Here is a 16323-nt window from a genome sequence, read left to right as displayed (position 1 = left end):
TTCTACGGCCTCCTTGTAGAGAAATTGTTTGATGTTTGCTTAAAAACACCAAAGGAAAATAACTTATTTGAAATATTTTTATTTTAAAAAATGCAGCATATGAAGAAACGTTTTTGTTGAAAATGAATGGAAAAAATAAATCAATGAAAATACATTTTGTAATTGAATGTTATTGGCAAAAACGGCTTTCACTATTTGAAAACTTTTTGCAATGTTCGAAATATCAGAACTTGAAAATACAGAGTGAAAAATTTCTGTGAGAATGAAAACTTTTTTTTTCACCTAAAGTTTAGACAGAATGAAAATTAACCCCCATTAGGCCTTTACTCTCCTTTGTTTTCTTGTTCGTAGGATTAATTCAAAGTCAAACTAGTCGAAATTAGAATTATTATAAAATTTTCCGAAATTAATATTTTTTAAATGCATGCATGTTCAATATTTCTTATATATTAAATTTATGTACGGAAACCTTCATGCTCTTTAGATGAATATTTAAAATACACTTCGGCATTACCGTGAATTCCATGTGAGCAAATCATTCCAGAAACTACAATGCAAAAATAGAATGGGGAAAAATTAAAAAAAATTGCTTTTGAAATTTATGGAGATATGGAATTTCTTCCCGCGGAACTCTAGTTAAGGCCGGCGGGCCAATTAGATGTCCTAAATTCAGTAGTTTTCGCGAAGCGTTGTAGGATGAGAAAAAAAAACAATTAGCCAAATGAAGTTTTGGGGATAGTTTAATATATATTAGAACTAAAAAAAAAAATTTGTACAATCTCCAACAATATATTGTAAGCAGAGTTATCAATAGATTCCCAGACCGCCTTGCCACTGAAGTATCCAATTTCTGTACAAGACACAACTTGCCATTTTCATCTGAAAACAAAAAAAAAAAAGATTATTAATTTTGATGTAATTATCTTCGATGTGAACTAAAAAAATTGGGAGAAACACCTAAAATTCGAATTTTTGGGGAAGGTAGAAAAAAAAGTGGGTTTTCAAGGAAAAAAAAACTCTTCAACTGGGTAAAAAAGTCGCTTAAAAAAAGTTTTTGGATGTTTTTTTTAGTTCACATAGAAGAGAAAACAATACTGAAGATAACGCATTTTGAATGAAATGGATAGCTCGTTTAGTTTTTTTGCAATCGTGTACATAAATTAGGTAAAATCGTGAAAATGAAAAGCCGAGAAAACGCGCTTCAAAGAAACAATACACTACAACAATAACCGCACGGTTGCTCGACGCCGCACTATGCTCGGCTCTGTAGCTCTGCAAATACTTGGAATTTAACTCTGAAAATTTGTGTCTCATATTCTTGAATATCTAAGCTATTGATTTCAGGAAGAAAAAAAAAATCGATTTTTTTGACCTTTTAATTGGCCCGCCGGCCTTAAGGACGATTAAAAAATAAAAAAAAGAATATGTTAAGAAAACTAAAGTCATATTTCGATTTTCAAATCTTGCATGATATGTATAAAAATGGAAATAAATATTGTCCGCCCACGATTTTCTCCCAAGAATGATAGAAATTAAGAAGTTTTTTTGTTTTGACAACACCAGACCGAAAAAAGTAGTTTTAAGATAATTGAGTTTAAAGTTTTGAGAGTGGGTGGGTGACGAATCTGATTCTACCTGATCAAACGGCTGTAGAATCGAAAATACTGAGAATATCCTTCTAAAGGCGGCCGCCGTAGCCGAATGGGTTGGTGCGTGACTACCATTCGAAACTCGGTGAAACACCAAAATTAAGAGAAAGTTGTTTTCTCCGAGTGTATTTTTGCCATGAAAAAGCTCCTCATAAAAATATCTGCCGTTCGGAGTCGGCTTTAAATTATAGGTCTCTCCATAATGTCAAGACGCACGGCACAAATAGGAGGAGGAGCTCGGCCAAACACCTAAAAAGGGTGTACACGCCAATTATATGTATCATTCTTAAAAATGTGAGGGTATATTTTTAAAAGCCTATATTTTCAAAATATCAACAAAAAAAAAATTGGTTGTTTTGAAAATTCTAGACCACCGGGATCACTTAAAGCTATCAAAACTAAGTTAAAAAAATGTTATAATTAAAAAAACGTTCACTATTGTATTTAAAGCGTATGCTGAGAAGATTTCAGTGCTATTGAAAATTTATTTATTCTTATAAAATTTGATGTTTTCAAAGTGCAAATCTAATTTTTTGTCCCTTTTGATGTTATGCAAGAATATTGGATCGTCTTCTCTCGACTTTTCTTAACATTTTTATACATAAATTAAAAAAAAAAAAGCCTTTGAATTTACTAAATATTATACTATAGCTTTAGAAGTTTTATCATAGTAAAAAAAAAACAAAATTTCAGATAATACTGAAGAAATTATATCGACAATTTTTTAGTATAACCTTAAATATAACAAAAAAGTGTTTTCGGCCTTTTTTAAGGGATTTCTCTTAACAAAAGTTTAAATACAAGAGTGGATTTTCGAAACCCTGTGTATAGAGTATGTTGTACATAATCATAACACATTTAAAAAAAGTAAATAAAGCGAAGAAATGTCCCACACAAATAACACACGATTATAAAAAGAAGTAATGCTGAGTGAATTATTCAACTAGTTAAAATATTTACATAACTATAAGCATCACATTTTAATTAGAAGAGGCTTGAAAAATGTCAGGAAGAAAGAACTACAACTGCGAGGCCAGAGAACAAAATGCTAAATCAACTTGTGAAAATGTTAATCTGGTCACACTGATCACCAATTGCACCAGTGGGACGTCATGAAAAGCAGCTGATAGAGTTAAATTCGAGAGCAAAGTAACGGTACCACGATAGGCCCCACCCTATTCTCTGCATCGTGATTTTTTCCAATATTAACATTAAATATTTCATAAATTATCTTCAATTATTGATGTAGGATTTGTTTCAATTCCCGGCAAACTGTTCCATTTAATCTATAATAGCACCATTTTTGAAGTGGAAATGTGTCTTACCAGTCTGTTTTTCCCTACATGGCTATTTATGCTTACGCTTGTTTGTGTGTTTGTACGCTTTGTGCCACAGGCGTGGCGTGTTTGCTGTGAATTCACTGTCAATTGCAATGCATTTAATTGTCCAACCTTTGCGTTGATCTTTGTTGGACCCCTCCTGTTCTCTATAATTTCTGCGATGAGATATGCCACTTCAATTGCACTAGACGCGTTGCATAAATGCGTTTATGATGGTAATGAGTGTATACGTGCCCTGCAGGGATGTTTTAAGGGCGTTTCAACTTAGTTTGATTAAGAACATGTTCAGATGTGCAAGCGCTTAACGCGCTTATAACTACACGCATTTCCTGGCATTTTGCTGAAGGTGTTCACATACTAATACGCGATTTTATGAAACCCAGCGCTAACGCCCCTCACTTGTCAACACGCGCTTGGAGATCATAGGCTTGCATTGCGCTGGTTGTTCAGATGAGTGCGCACTTTTGGCACAAATACATAGATGCGGTTCATGAAAGTTAGTTGGGTCATAAACCCGCAAAAAGGCTAGAAGCTATTAATACAGAGTTACATATTTATAGACGAAGTGGGAAGACGTCGGGTAGTATGCATAAAATAACTGCCAAAACTCTTGAACGTCCTTTTTTCGTGAAAGTAAAACTCGAACTGGATGGAATTAACGCACATTTAGCGCCTGACAAACTCGTGTCATGCATTCTCTACTCGAAATCCTAACGCGTTTTTTTTTTGAACATATTTTTAGTGAGCAAAAGTAAGTATTCGCAGATAAAGTTTCGAAGTTTCAGTGAACTAAATACGCTAAAGGGGGAGAGTAGGTTATACCTTTACCATACCATGTAAAAACCTCTTGATAAAGTTATCTCTTTATGTTACTTAAACTGGTTTCTTGCTCTGATAGATTAAAATATTTCCAAAATTTGGGCTAAACACATTTTGTTAACCTCCATTCCAATTCGGTTCGAAAAGCAAAGCTGTACAGCTTCTTTTTGTATTAGTTTTTTCAGTTCTGGATAAGATTGAAACTTTTATTTGCTTACGCCTCAAAGGCGTCAGCCAGGAGAATAAAAATGTTGATCAAAGTGGGTAGAAAGAACAACAACATTTTCGGAATAGAAAAGCAAATAACAGCCTAGATATTTTGGATTTCTATTCATAACTGCTTTATAAAATTCATATATTCATAGAACTTCTAGAAAAAATGCCAGAAGAAAAAATTTCGAGCATTTGTTGTATGGAGGAAAATATCCAACACCGTCAACAGAAAAAATGACCAAAAAATAAAACGATTTTTGAGTCATTTAAAAATTTCACTTTATTATATCAAAACAAATTGCTCATTAGTTAATAATATTTTTCGCAATGTAAACGTAAAATAAAAAAATATCAAAATTTAATGAACAACAACACTGCATAATCAAGATTTTTTCCACAAAACTGCATACTCGAAATTTACTCCAGAAATTTTGATTCAAAAGCTTGAAATTTTAATGAAACTTTGCGTTTTATGGCTTTTTATGTACAGTACGAACTATGTTTTTATAAAAAAAAATAATAATTGAAATTAAAAAATAAATAATTAAATAAATAGTCAAGATCTTTTAATATGTGGCGTACAGTTTCTTTTGATGCTGACTGCGTGTGTCTGAAAATGAAATGAACAGATTTTAACACACATTTTATACCTTTATTGCATCATCAAAGCGGTTGCTTCAACGATTCCGCTCTGGTAGACCAATCGTTGAAAATGTCGATAAACACATAGAAATCGTCGAATTGGACCGATATGTGGGCACTTATTGCATTGTCCAGTAATTGAAGATTAGTAAGAAAGCTCCTGTGGATCACAAAATTAATTATAACTACATCCATTTTATTTTATATTTATTTTAGTTAATTTAATTTTATTTGACTCCATTTTATTTATTTTTTAGGTTTTTTTTTTTGTTTATTTTTTTTTTGTTTATTTTTTTTTTTGTTTATTTTTTTTTTGTTTATTTTTTTTTTGTTTATTTTTTTTTTGTTTATTTTTTTTTTGTTTATTTTTTTTTTTTGTTTATTTTGTTTGTTTTTTGTATTTTTTATTTATTTTTTTATTTTATTATTTTGTTTTTTTATTTATTTATTTTTATTTACTTTTTAATTTATTTTTTTATTTTCTTTTTATTTGCTCTATTTTTTATAATTTATTTATTTTTTATTATTTATTTTTTTTTTTGTTATATATATTTTTTTATTTTTGTTTTATTTTTCCTTTTTTTAGTATATCTTTTTTATTTTTTTACTTCTTTCTTTTATTATTTTTAATTTTATTTTTTTTATTTATTTTTTTATTTGATAAATATTTGTGCAATAATAAATTATTTAGCAAATAATTGCTTAGCAGCGCTAATAACAAAGGTTATTTTTATTTCATTTATTTTATTTGGGCTTAATCCGTTTGGCTATTACACTTACACATCCCGAATAAAATTATTAAGTGATTGTGCTCTGATGGCGCGTAGTCCCAGTTCTACGTCCATGCGATTGCTATGGCTTATATATTTATAAATCTTCGAACTATTGCAGATTTGTCCAGTATGATCCATTTCTGCATGCCCTCTAAACGTTGCTGAAAGTCATACTTCTTCGAGTTCATTTTATTAGATGCTTAGGCACTGATCCGGCGAAAGACATAGTTATTGGAATTATGTTCACTTCCCTCGTTTCGCAAATCCATTTGAGTTCTATAGTAATTTTAGTTTATTTTATCCATTTTATTTTATTTTAATTTTATGTTATTTTATTTCAATTTATTTATTATTATTTTTGAGGTTATTTAATTTAGTTTACCTTTTTTTTACATCTTTGGCTGAATACTTTGGTGTGTGACTAACATTCGGTAGTGCGGGGACTCAAACCCCCGTGGATGAAGCACCAAAATGAGGAAAACGTTTTTTCTAATAGCGGTCGCCCCCCGGCAGGCAATTGCAAACCTCTAAGTGTATTTCTGCCATGAAAAAGCTCCTCATAAAAAATGTATCTTCCCTTCGGAGGCGGCATAAAACTGTAGATTCCTCCATTTGTGGGAAAAAATGAAGATGCACACCACAAATAGGAGTAGCTCGGCTAAACACCCAGAACAGAGTGCAAGCGCCAATTATTTGTATACACAATTGTTAAGTTTTTATTTTAGTTAATTTGATTGCATTTTATTTCATTTCAATTTTCGTTTTATTTTATTTTGTTTACTTTATTTTAGTTCATTTTATTTCATTTTACTTAATATTTTTTATTTTTCTATTAGGTTATTTTATCTAATTAAGTTAATTCTTTTAATTTTTTTACTAATTTTCTTCTTATTAATATAATTCAATGTTTTTTATTTAAGTGTTCAATCTTATTTTATTTTGAATTTTATTTGATCAATTTTATCAAATACTTCTAATCACTATTAATCCAGCTTGCATTTGGCAGAAAAATAAATTCTTTCTTTTGAGTAGTATTTTCCTGTAGGGTGTTCACACACAACTGTGTGTAAGTTCGTGCCCTTCTCTACTTTTCACTGCCACAGCCATTTCCCATGCACAAAATCATAATCCATCCACCATCGTCGAGGGCATCTATCAATTATGGGTTTTGTTTACCTATGAAATTACAATTAAATTTAATGTAGTATAAATATAGTATGTGTATATATCGGGTGTTTTTTAAGAACTTGAGAAATTAAAAAGACAATGCAAAATAAAAATATTGTTGGAGTGAGTTTTTTTTTGTTATAACCTGGTAGAAAATTTCATGACATTTATTTTTTACATTCGATATACGGCTTATGTCCGCCGAGTCTACGAGTTACATGGTCCATTCGATCAGTCCAGTTTGCCAACAATTCTTCCAATAAATCTAGCCGTATGTCATCAATGGTGGCTTGAATATTGGCTTGCAATGATTCGAGAGTTGCTAGTTTGTCGGCATAAACAAATGACTTGACATAGCCCCATAAAAAGGAATCTAGAGGAGGAACGCGGAGGCTAATTAACATGACCACTTCTGGAAAGAGAGACGTCATCAAATTGATTTTGCAATATATCGATTGTTATGCGCGCTGTAAGACAAGTTGCGTCGTCTTATTGATTAATTTTTTGGAAATTTGGTAACGGCAGCTGATTTCTCATTTCGAAAGAAATAAGGATCGATGCTGCTACCAGTGCTCTATGAACTTCGTAAATAATTTTTTTGTAAGTAAAGTAAAATTTAAAGCAAATTCCCTCAAACGATTCATGATGACTTGCCAAACCTCTCTGAACAGAAATGCCAACACAGTTTGTCATTCTCAGCTGTCAAACCATAGTTATCGTTATTGATAGTTTTCATGCAGCTAAAAGAAAACACCCGATGCATTTATGTAATATATGTATGTACATATGTATGTATGTATGTATGTATGCATGTATGTATGTATGTATGCATGTATGTATGCATGTATGTATGTATGTACCATGTAAATATCATCTTTATTTTGACTAATGCTGTTTCTGCATTTTGTTTTCTTTCTCTCTTTTACAGTTTGCATATTTTCATCATAGAGGGCAATAAAAAGCTTAACACTGGACCGGAAGCGTGTCTTTAAAGGGTAATGGCGGCCTCCACTCAGGGAGAAATTCGAGTGGGTCCCGGCCACCAGGTAAACGATGTCTATGTACGTACATAACTCACGAAAATCTCACGGTAACAAGTCTATTTTTCAAATTCAAAATTTTCATCAAACCAAATCAAATCAAATCGAAACCAATAGTAATCATAATCGTACCAAAATTTATTTGCACTAGTCATGATTTTTTGTTTTTTAATATTTAATTTTTTTTCTCTTTGTATGTGCTATTTTGGTTCTCTGAAGGAAAAGTGTTTTTTTTTTTGTTTTTTGTAAATTGTTGTTGCTACTTTGCGTTGGGTAGAGCCATTGCGCGATGTAATAATTCTCATTTTAATTTGCTGGTTGTCTGTTGACATGGCTGACAAGTTGTTGTAGCGTTACTTGTTCGTATGTATGTACATATAACAGTATAATACATATCGATGTATATATGTATCTGTATATATAGTGGAGGCAAAAGTATTTTTCCGTGTATGAGTACTTGATGTCTGTCGAGTTTACTATAATTTTGTTGTTTCGTTATTTTATTGTTTTGCGGTCTTTATTTCATGATTTAATTTTTATTGTTATAATTAACTTGGTAATTTCTCGTGATTATGCCTATGTAATTAGCACTAATCGTATAATCGCATTAAGGTGGTTTTGTATTTAAAAAAAAAAATTGATTTGCAATTAATAGGATATGCAAATACCTAGTTCACGACAAATATGCGTTAATTGAAATTTAATTGTCGGCTAGTTTTGCGCCGTGCCAGTTATTTGTATGTGCATTTATACAGAAGCTTAGCGAATTAGTCGAATGTGGAAAATGGACTAATTGATTAGATGATTAAATTTAGAATTGCAGCAGATTTGTTTCGTTGTTTGTTTTTGTTCAAAATTAGCTTTATTCATTAACGTAGTTCCCATAAAAAACAACGTAATAATTTCAGTGCCGCTCTAACATTTCAAAAACAACTTTTGTAGAAGGATTTACCTTTTTCCTTAAAATAGGCCTCACTTTCAGCGATAACCTCTTCATTCAAGCGAAATTTCTTACCGGCCATTGTTTTGATTGACTTGTGACACTGTGTGTTGTCCTGATGGAAATTTTTTTTTGCCATATGCGGACGTTTCTTTGCAATGTCGGCCTTCAAACGCTCCAATAACGCCATACAGGGTCCGGTACTTGAAGTGTAACCAATTAAAAAGGCCATAAATTTAGTTTGGAAATTTATTTTTATTCAACTCAAAGTAAAAAATGTGTGAAAATAATAGAAAATTAAGAATCAATTTACATTTGCTCGATATGACCACCACCTTTTGCCTTGACTATGGCCTTGAGTCGCTCCAGAAACGAATCGCAAGCTGCCCGAATGAGACTTGCAGGTATTTTGGTCCACTCGCCTCGAAACTGGTGAATCTTATAGTTCGGACCTTGCTTTCCAAAATGGCCCAAAAGGAATAATCCATCGCCTTCGTATCTGGTGAATGTCAGAGCCATTTTATGGACGTTATGAAGATCGGAACGATGTTTTTTAGCCATTATTGGTTTACTTGAGCTTTGTGAAACGGTGCCGAGTCCTGTTGAAACGTCCATGGTCTGCCACTGAAATGTTTGTCTGCCCATGGATTTAAAGCAATCTCCAGATCACTTTTACGATAACATTTTGCATTTATCTTGACGTCAGGCTGGATGAAAACGATTGGAGAGCACCCATCTGCGGTTATAGCGTCCCAAACCATTACTTGTGACGGGTACTACCTCCTGGTGGCCAATCGATGACTCAAATTCTCGTAAGAACGGTCGATCAAAGAAACCCTATCATTTAGAGAGTTTACGAATTGCTCAATTTGAAAAATTGTCTTGTCAGAAAACACAATGTTTGGAAATTGATCGCTTTCGGCCAAGCGAAGTAACTCCTTCGCTCTCTTGTTGCTGCTTTGGTGTGAGATCTTGCGCCTTTTGGATCTTGTAAGGCCTGACTTTGAGGTGATTTTTCAGTATGCGGCGGATGCTACGGTGAAATATTTTCAGTTCTTTCGCCATTTGATTGGCACTTCGTCGGGGATTTCGCTCAATTCGCTTCTTCACTTTTTGAACCATTTCACGTGACATTGCAGTCTTTTGATGACCTACTTCATGACGTTTGGCGATGCTACCAGCATCATTTTAACTAGTAATGGTGCGATAAACAAAAATTGTATTTATTTTAAGGTGCTCGAGCTCACAAGCAATCGTTGGTTGTGATTTTCCAGCCAATTATAATGCAATCACACTATTACGCTTGAAATCCATTACTGATTTTCTTTTTTCGCGTTTACTCTCGGCCAAATGCTTCTGCGCGCTTGTAAACAATTCTTTGGACTGCCTTCTAGTCAATTAACAGACAGTTGATGCCCGTACATCACTTCGAGTGCCGGATCCTGTATAATAGTCTTTGTTGATGGTATTTCGCTTCTCAAGATAGTCGATGAATATTACGCCATCCACATTCCAAAATACCAATCCCATAACCTTTCCAGCCAATTGTTGCACTTTCTGGCGTTTTGAACGAGATTCACCAGTTGCTGTTCACTCAGATAACGATTGTTTTGACTCCCTACTGAAGTGATTTTTCGGTTGCGAATATCTACTGCTGATCCGCTATTTTTTGTGATAATGCTGCCGAGGTAGCATATTTCATTTATTTCTTCTAAGGTGGTGCACGTTTCGTTGGTGTTTAAATAAATAAATTTTGTTTTGGCAATGTTGTTTTTTTACCCTGTTTGAGCTGCAAAAGCGCTGACTGCATGCAACTTTGAAGATATATGCGAGTGTTGGTGCTCCATCAGGCATATATCATTCGCGTAGTCCAGGTCTTCTAGATGTCCGTTCCATCCCCAGTCTATGCCCCTATTCTCCGCGCAAGTTTGCTGCATAACTTGGTTCAAGACTAAATTGCATAACAGTGGCGAAAGCACACAGCCCTGTCTGACCCCGTTTTGCACTTCAATACTGACACTCAAAGCATTTTCATGGCTAACACGGCAGCAAGCGCTCGTGGACCAATCCTGATTATTTTTCCGGGCCCTCTTTTGCAGGCGAGAACACTCCAGATTGCGGCATGCCTTAAAGTGTCGAACGACTTCTCGAAGTCGATGAAGCATAGATGTAGAGGAGAGCGCTACTCCACCTCAACAATCACTCTTGGGTGTTTACGTGATCGACGCATGAACGGCGTGGGTAAAATCCGGCTTGTTCATTGCATAAATCCTGCACAGTCCTTGGTCGGATATAAATGTGGGTCGGAATCGACTGTTGTCTTTCCCTTTCGCCTGTTTCTTTTTTTTTTTTTGTTTTTTGGAACCGCCGCCACCGACCTTCCTCAAGCTAATCACGAGGCTTTGATTTGCAAATAGCGGTGTCGGAGTCATTAAAGGAATTTTTTATCAATATTTATTTGCTTAGTTAAGAATTAAATAGTACTTTTTTCTAATCTGCATATCATTCGAAAACATTTATGCGCGCTAAACGCTTACAAATTACGAGCTTGATACTTGCTCAATAAACAACTAAATAATTGAGTAATTTTTTTTGTTTTTGTTTTAATTTACTATACTTACTCTCGCAAGTAGCAACACGTTCAGAGCGTATTTCCGTAGCTAATCAATAGCGAACGAAGACTTTGCAATCGGCATTTGTCTAGGCATTGCTTGTAAGCTGACAGCAGCTGTGTAATTTATTGTAATTTTTTTGTTGTTTTTGCAATTTTAATTTTTTATATTCGTACATCTTTGGTTCCACATCGCATTACTTGCTCAATACCAATATAAATCCTACATACAATACATATACATAGCATCATAGTATTATTTCCACCCATAATTGGCTCACAATAATTGACAATTAGTAAAATAATAAAGTCACTTAACCCGTTCGTTGTGTTGACGTTGTTGTTGGCGTATTGGCTGGCAGCAAAAGCAAAACTAGCAACGAGTGGGTTTCTAATAATATGTTTTGATTTTCACCCCAATTCCAATCCCAATCCTTCCAAACATCAGTCATTCATTTCATCTACATATGTATAACATATATATGTATATATGTATGCAATTGTATGTGTAGACATTCATATTGAATGGTATTATTAAAAATGCTGTAATGGTAGAGTATTTTGTTGCTGTTGTGTATGTAAATGAGAAAATCGTAGTAAAAATAGATAATAAATGGAAACAGTTAATCAACAGTAAATATAATATAAATAAAGTAATGATAATACTAATGCAAATATATAAATGAATAATAAAATTTAATGAAACCACGAAAAGTAATCACATAGAAAAGTGTATAATATTAAATAACCCTGCAATGCATACAAGTTTTACTAATTGTGAAATTGTTTTATGGACACCAAAGGCAAAATTGCCCGATTATAATCCAATTTCAAGCTTCCCTGTTGACAAAGAGAGCGACGAACGCGAATTAGAAGAATCAAGATGGAGTCCAGGCATTGTGGCCGATGGGGATTTGTTAATGTTTTTGCGTGCGGCGCGTTCTATGGCTGCATTTCAAGGTGAGAAATTGTGTGAAACCGCTTTATTATTCCTATTTTTTTTAATTACATGTATTGACGCTTTATTCACAAACTATTGTTTACTTTCAGGAATGTGTGATGGAGGACTAGAAGACGGTTGTTTAGCTGCTAGTCGTGACGATACAACAATTAACGCTTTGGATATTGTAAGTACCACACCTACATGCATATGTACAGGGTCCGGCACTCGAAGTGTAACCAATAAAAAAGGCCATACATTTAGTTTGGAAATTTACTTTTATTCAAAATGCGTGAAAATAATATAAAATTATGAATTAATTTACTTTTGCTCGATATGACCACCTTGTGACCGAATTTGACTTGCAGGTATTTTGACCCACTCGCGCACAATGGCTTTTTTCAGCACCTCGAGACTAGTGAATCTTTTAGTTCGGACCTTGCTCTCCAAAGAGGCCCAAAGAGAATAATCCATCGGATTCGCGTCTGATGCATTTGAGAGCCATTGTGTGGACGTTATGAAGTTCGGAACGTTGTTTTTAGCCATTCTTGGCTTACTCGAGCTTTGTGAGACGGTGCCGAGTCCTATTGAAACGTCCATGGTCTGCCAGCGAAATGTTTGTCTGCCCCCGGCTTCAGAGCAACCTCCAGAATACTTTCCCGGTAATATTTCACATTTACCTTAACGCCAGTTTCGATGAAAACGATTAGAGAGCGCCCATCTGTGGTAACAGCACCCCAAACCATTACCTGTGGTGGGTGCTGCCTCCAAGTGGCCAATTGATGGTTCAAATTCTCGTATGAATGGTCGATCAACTAAATCCTATCGTTTTGGGAGTTTACGAATGGCTCAATTTGAAAAATTGTCTTGTCAGAAAACATAATGTTCGGAAACTGACCGCTTTTGGCCCAGCGAAGCAACTCCTTGGCTCTCTCAACTGACTTGTTGCTGCTTTGGAGTGAGATCTTGCCCCTTTTGGATCTTGTAAGACTTGACTTAGAGTTCATTTTTCAGTATGCGGCGAATGCTACGGTCAAATATGTTCAGTTCTTTCGCCATTTGATTGGCACTTCGTCGGGGAACCGCGCGCTTGTAAACAATACTCTGGACTGTCATTTAGCCAACTAACAGACAGCTGCTGCCCGTGCATCAGCTGTGCGAGTTGTCTGAAGTTGATTACACTTCGAGTGCCGGACCCTGTATATATGTATATGTATACATGTACATAATATGACAAGTACACACATAGTAACATACATTACCAATTGTGTGAACTCTTAATGGGCTTTTGGTGGTTTGCTCACTAGAAATATAAAGAGTCTTTCAAATGACGCGCCTAGATGTTGTTTCTAAATAAATTAAAATACAGAACAAAAAGTTTTATACGTTACCGAAGTTTATTTCATAAATATTTTAAGCTTTTAACCAAGCGTTAGTGCCTGCTACCTAACGACTTCTCCAAATTTCCATACCTTAAATGCGTTTTTCTCAAAACACGTTTTCTGAAATTGGCACGCAGCATAACTCAAACAATTTTTAATAGTTTGAATCAGGTTTTTCACTACGTCTGTATAATAACCTTCTTAAGAGAAGAGCGTAGGGGTTTTTCGATAGATTAATTTAAACGATTGTTATAATTATTTAAATGCCGTTTCTTTTAGTCCAAAATAGAGTTTTTTCCTTCAAATGCTTGCTAATTCCACAAAAATAAATATTTTTTAAATCCCCTCCGTGTTTCTCTAGCTATTTTTATCTAGATTAAGAAAAAAAATGTTTCTTTGTTCCAGATTAAAATTTGCACCCTCTGTGCTGCGTGCCGCGGAGCTCCTTCAAGAGAAACCACATTACAAAAATGTCTCCAATGCCGCCATTTTGTAAAATTTTTCGATCAAACTTTGTAGTTTTGTATTTTAGTATATAAGTAATAACTTCCCAAATCAGAGTGATTCCTTTCCCTTTCTTTCTGTACAAAAAAATTCTTTAAAAATCGTGTTTATTTTACGCGTGTACAGTGGTGTTACCCCTTAAATTAAAAGGGCAGCTCCTCCAGACGAGTTTTTCAATAATTTTTTGGTTTCACTGTAAACTTAGGGTATTTATTATTTAAAAATAAATTACATATTAATATTCATGCTTAAATGAGTACACAAAAATTTTCTTGAAAAAAAAAAAAAATTAAAATAAAAAAAAAAAAAAAAAAATATAAAAAAAAAATATAAAAAAAATGGGATTAAGTTTCCGTTCTTCACAACACTTCACTGACTTTATAGAGACTTTTTAGACTTTCCATTAAGCTTAAAACATTTAAAAGCTTTTCGTTAGATTGTAAATGAATTTATAAAGCAAAAAAAAAAAAAAAAAAAAAAAAGAGGGAAAAGAGTTGAAAAAGTGTGAAAGGAGCTGCCCCCTTTAAAAAAAATTCAACAAATAATTTTCCTTTGTTTCCGTGTGTGCATGTAGCTATATGAAAATATTATGGCAAATTAGTTAATAGCCAAGAAGTACAAGAATAAAACACAAAAAATACCTTCAATGCTTCCGATTTGCATTTCGGAATCTGCAGTAACGGTGACTGGAGGCTGTGGTTTAGAAGAATTAGGTTGGGGAATAAGTTCTTACCGTTTTTACCGAAGACTTTTATTTAAACAAAAAACAATAATTATATCAATAAGTTAATCAATATATTGGCTGTTGCTCTTCCCCCCTCTCGACCAACTTGTTGATACCGCTCCGCCAAAAATTGCCTTGTCTGGTGTCAAAGAAGTTGTTGATTCAGTTTTTAAGGCCATCTTTATTATCGAAGGTAACGCTCTTCGTATGGTTTGACAGGAAGCGGAAAAGTTGGTAATTGGTCGGTGCAAGGTCCGTAGAATATGACGGATGGTAAAGTATCTCCCATTCGAGCTCTTAGAGTGTGGCTTTGACGACTTGTGCAACATAGGGCCTGGCGGTACGTGAAGAAGTTTGGTTTGACCATGTCGATCAGGTGTTTTCAATCGAATAGCCGCATTCACGCAGTGTAGCTTGGCTTGTAGAACTCCTTGTTGACCATGGCATTCTTTTCGAGCATTTCCCAGTGCACCATGCCCTCCCAGTCTTACTAAACACATGCCCTGATCTTCTTTGGATGAAGATCCGGCTCGACTCTCGGCTTTGGCGTATTTCCTGGAGTCACCCACCCCTTTTTTGCTTCATATGGCTGTATAGGCACCATTTCTCATCTCTCGTGACGATTCGGTACAAAAAGCGCTTTTTATGACCGCGTGTCGCTCGATGGCGGGCGAGATGCTGAGAACTAATTTGAAGGCGACTTTCATTGTGCGCTTTTGTTGAGCTCGTGAGGCACCCAGGCTCCCAATTTTTTGATAAATCCCATTGAATGAAGGTGATTGAGAATCGTTTTATGATCTCAGTTCATTTTTTACGCCAATTCACGACTTGTTTGGCGACCGTTCTCCTTCACTACATACCTCTATATTATTTCTGATTCCTGTTTATGTAATATGTCTGCAAATAAACTTTATACATTTTATCTAAAATGTATTTACTTGCCTTCTCAGTTTTAATCAACATTTTTATTTAAATTTAGGACTTTAATTCGATTCGTGAATTTTAATTCGTGTTTATTTTTACTTTGCGATCAGTTGTTTTTCTCACTTGCAAGATCGTACAAGTAAAAATTTATCCAGGAAAAACTTTCAACTTCCCCCAAAATTAAATGTTATTTTGCTGGCTCACTTTCCCCTTTCCAGTTTTTGATCTGCCAGTGCTTTTTCTATCCTCGGCAGAACCAGTTTATTGAAATTTTTTCACTAACTTTTGAATTGAGCACTCATTCGGACGATTATCTCCAACAAAAAAAATTACGAATTTCGCGAAATGTTGTTCCTAAGTTTCAAAAACTTTAAGTGCTATTCTATCGTATAAAACTGTATATCTGTCTACTTGACAAATGTCAAAGATGACATAAAAAAAGATACCGTCTAGGAGTTATTCGCTACTGAAATCTAGGTGCCACTTTTGAAAGACCCTTTATAAGTAGAAAAAAGCAAATTAAAAATACACACTTGTGCTAACACAGTTAAGTCGTTTTATCTTTTTACACATTCATTCTTTTTCGTTTATAAGATTTACCAAAAAAATTAGCATGAAAACTTTTAACTCTTTTGCAACAGGTGCGGTGTATATA

General features: G+C 34.2%; 1 protein-coding gene across 11 annotated transcripts in view; it reads left to right on the top strand.

Annotated features, from left to right (window-relative positions):
* The window catches only part of LOC128860023 (arginine-glutamic acid dipeptide repeats protein), an 83058-nt gene that overhangs the window by 42424 nt on the left and 24311 nt on the right, over positions 1 to 16323 (top strand). For 9 of the 11 annotated variants that reach the window (XM_054097236.1, XM_054097242.1, XM_054097244.1 and 6 more), the window contains 3 exons: positions 7532 to 7664; positions 11998 to 12154; positions 12245 to 12321. In XM_054097236.1, coding sequence (XP_053953211.1) covers positions 7602 to 7664; positions 11998 to 12154; positions 12245 to 12321 — 297 coding nt within the window. In that variant the 5' untranslated portion in view covers positions 7532 to 7601. The remainder of the gene's footprint in view (positions 1 to 7531; positions 7665 to 11997; positions 12155 to 12244; positions 12322 to 16323) is intronic. The other 2 variants (XM_054097245.1, XM_054097240.1) reach the window with 1 other exon arrangement.

The sequence above is a fragment of the Anastrepha ludens genome, chromosome 4 (assembly GCF_028408465.1).
Source record: "Anastrepha ludens isolate Willacy chromosome 4, idAnaLude1.1, whole genome shotgun sequence".
Lineage (NCBI taxonomy): Eukaryota > Metazoa > Arthropoda > Insecta > Diptera > Tephritidae > Anastrepha > Anastrepha ludens.
Note: the sequence above shows the minus strand (reverse complement) of the source record. Positions and strands in the feature narration are given on the sequence as shown.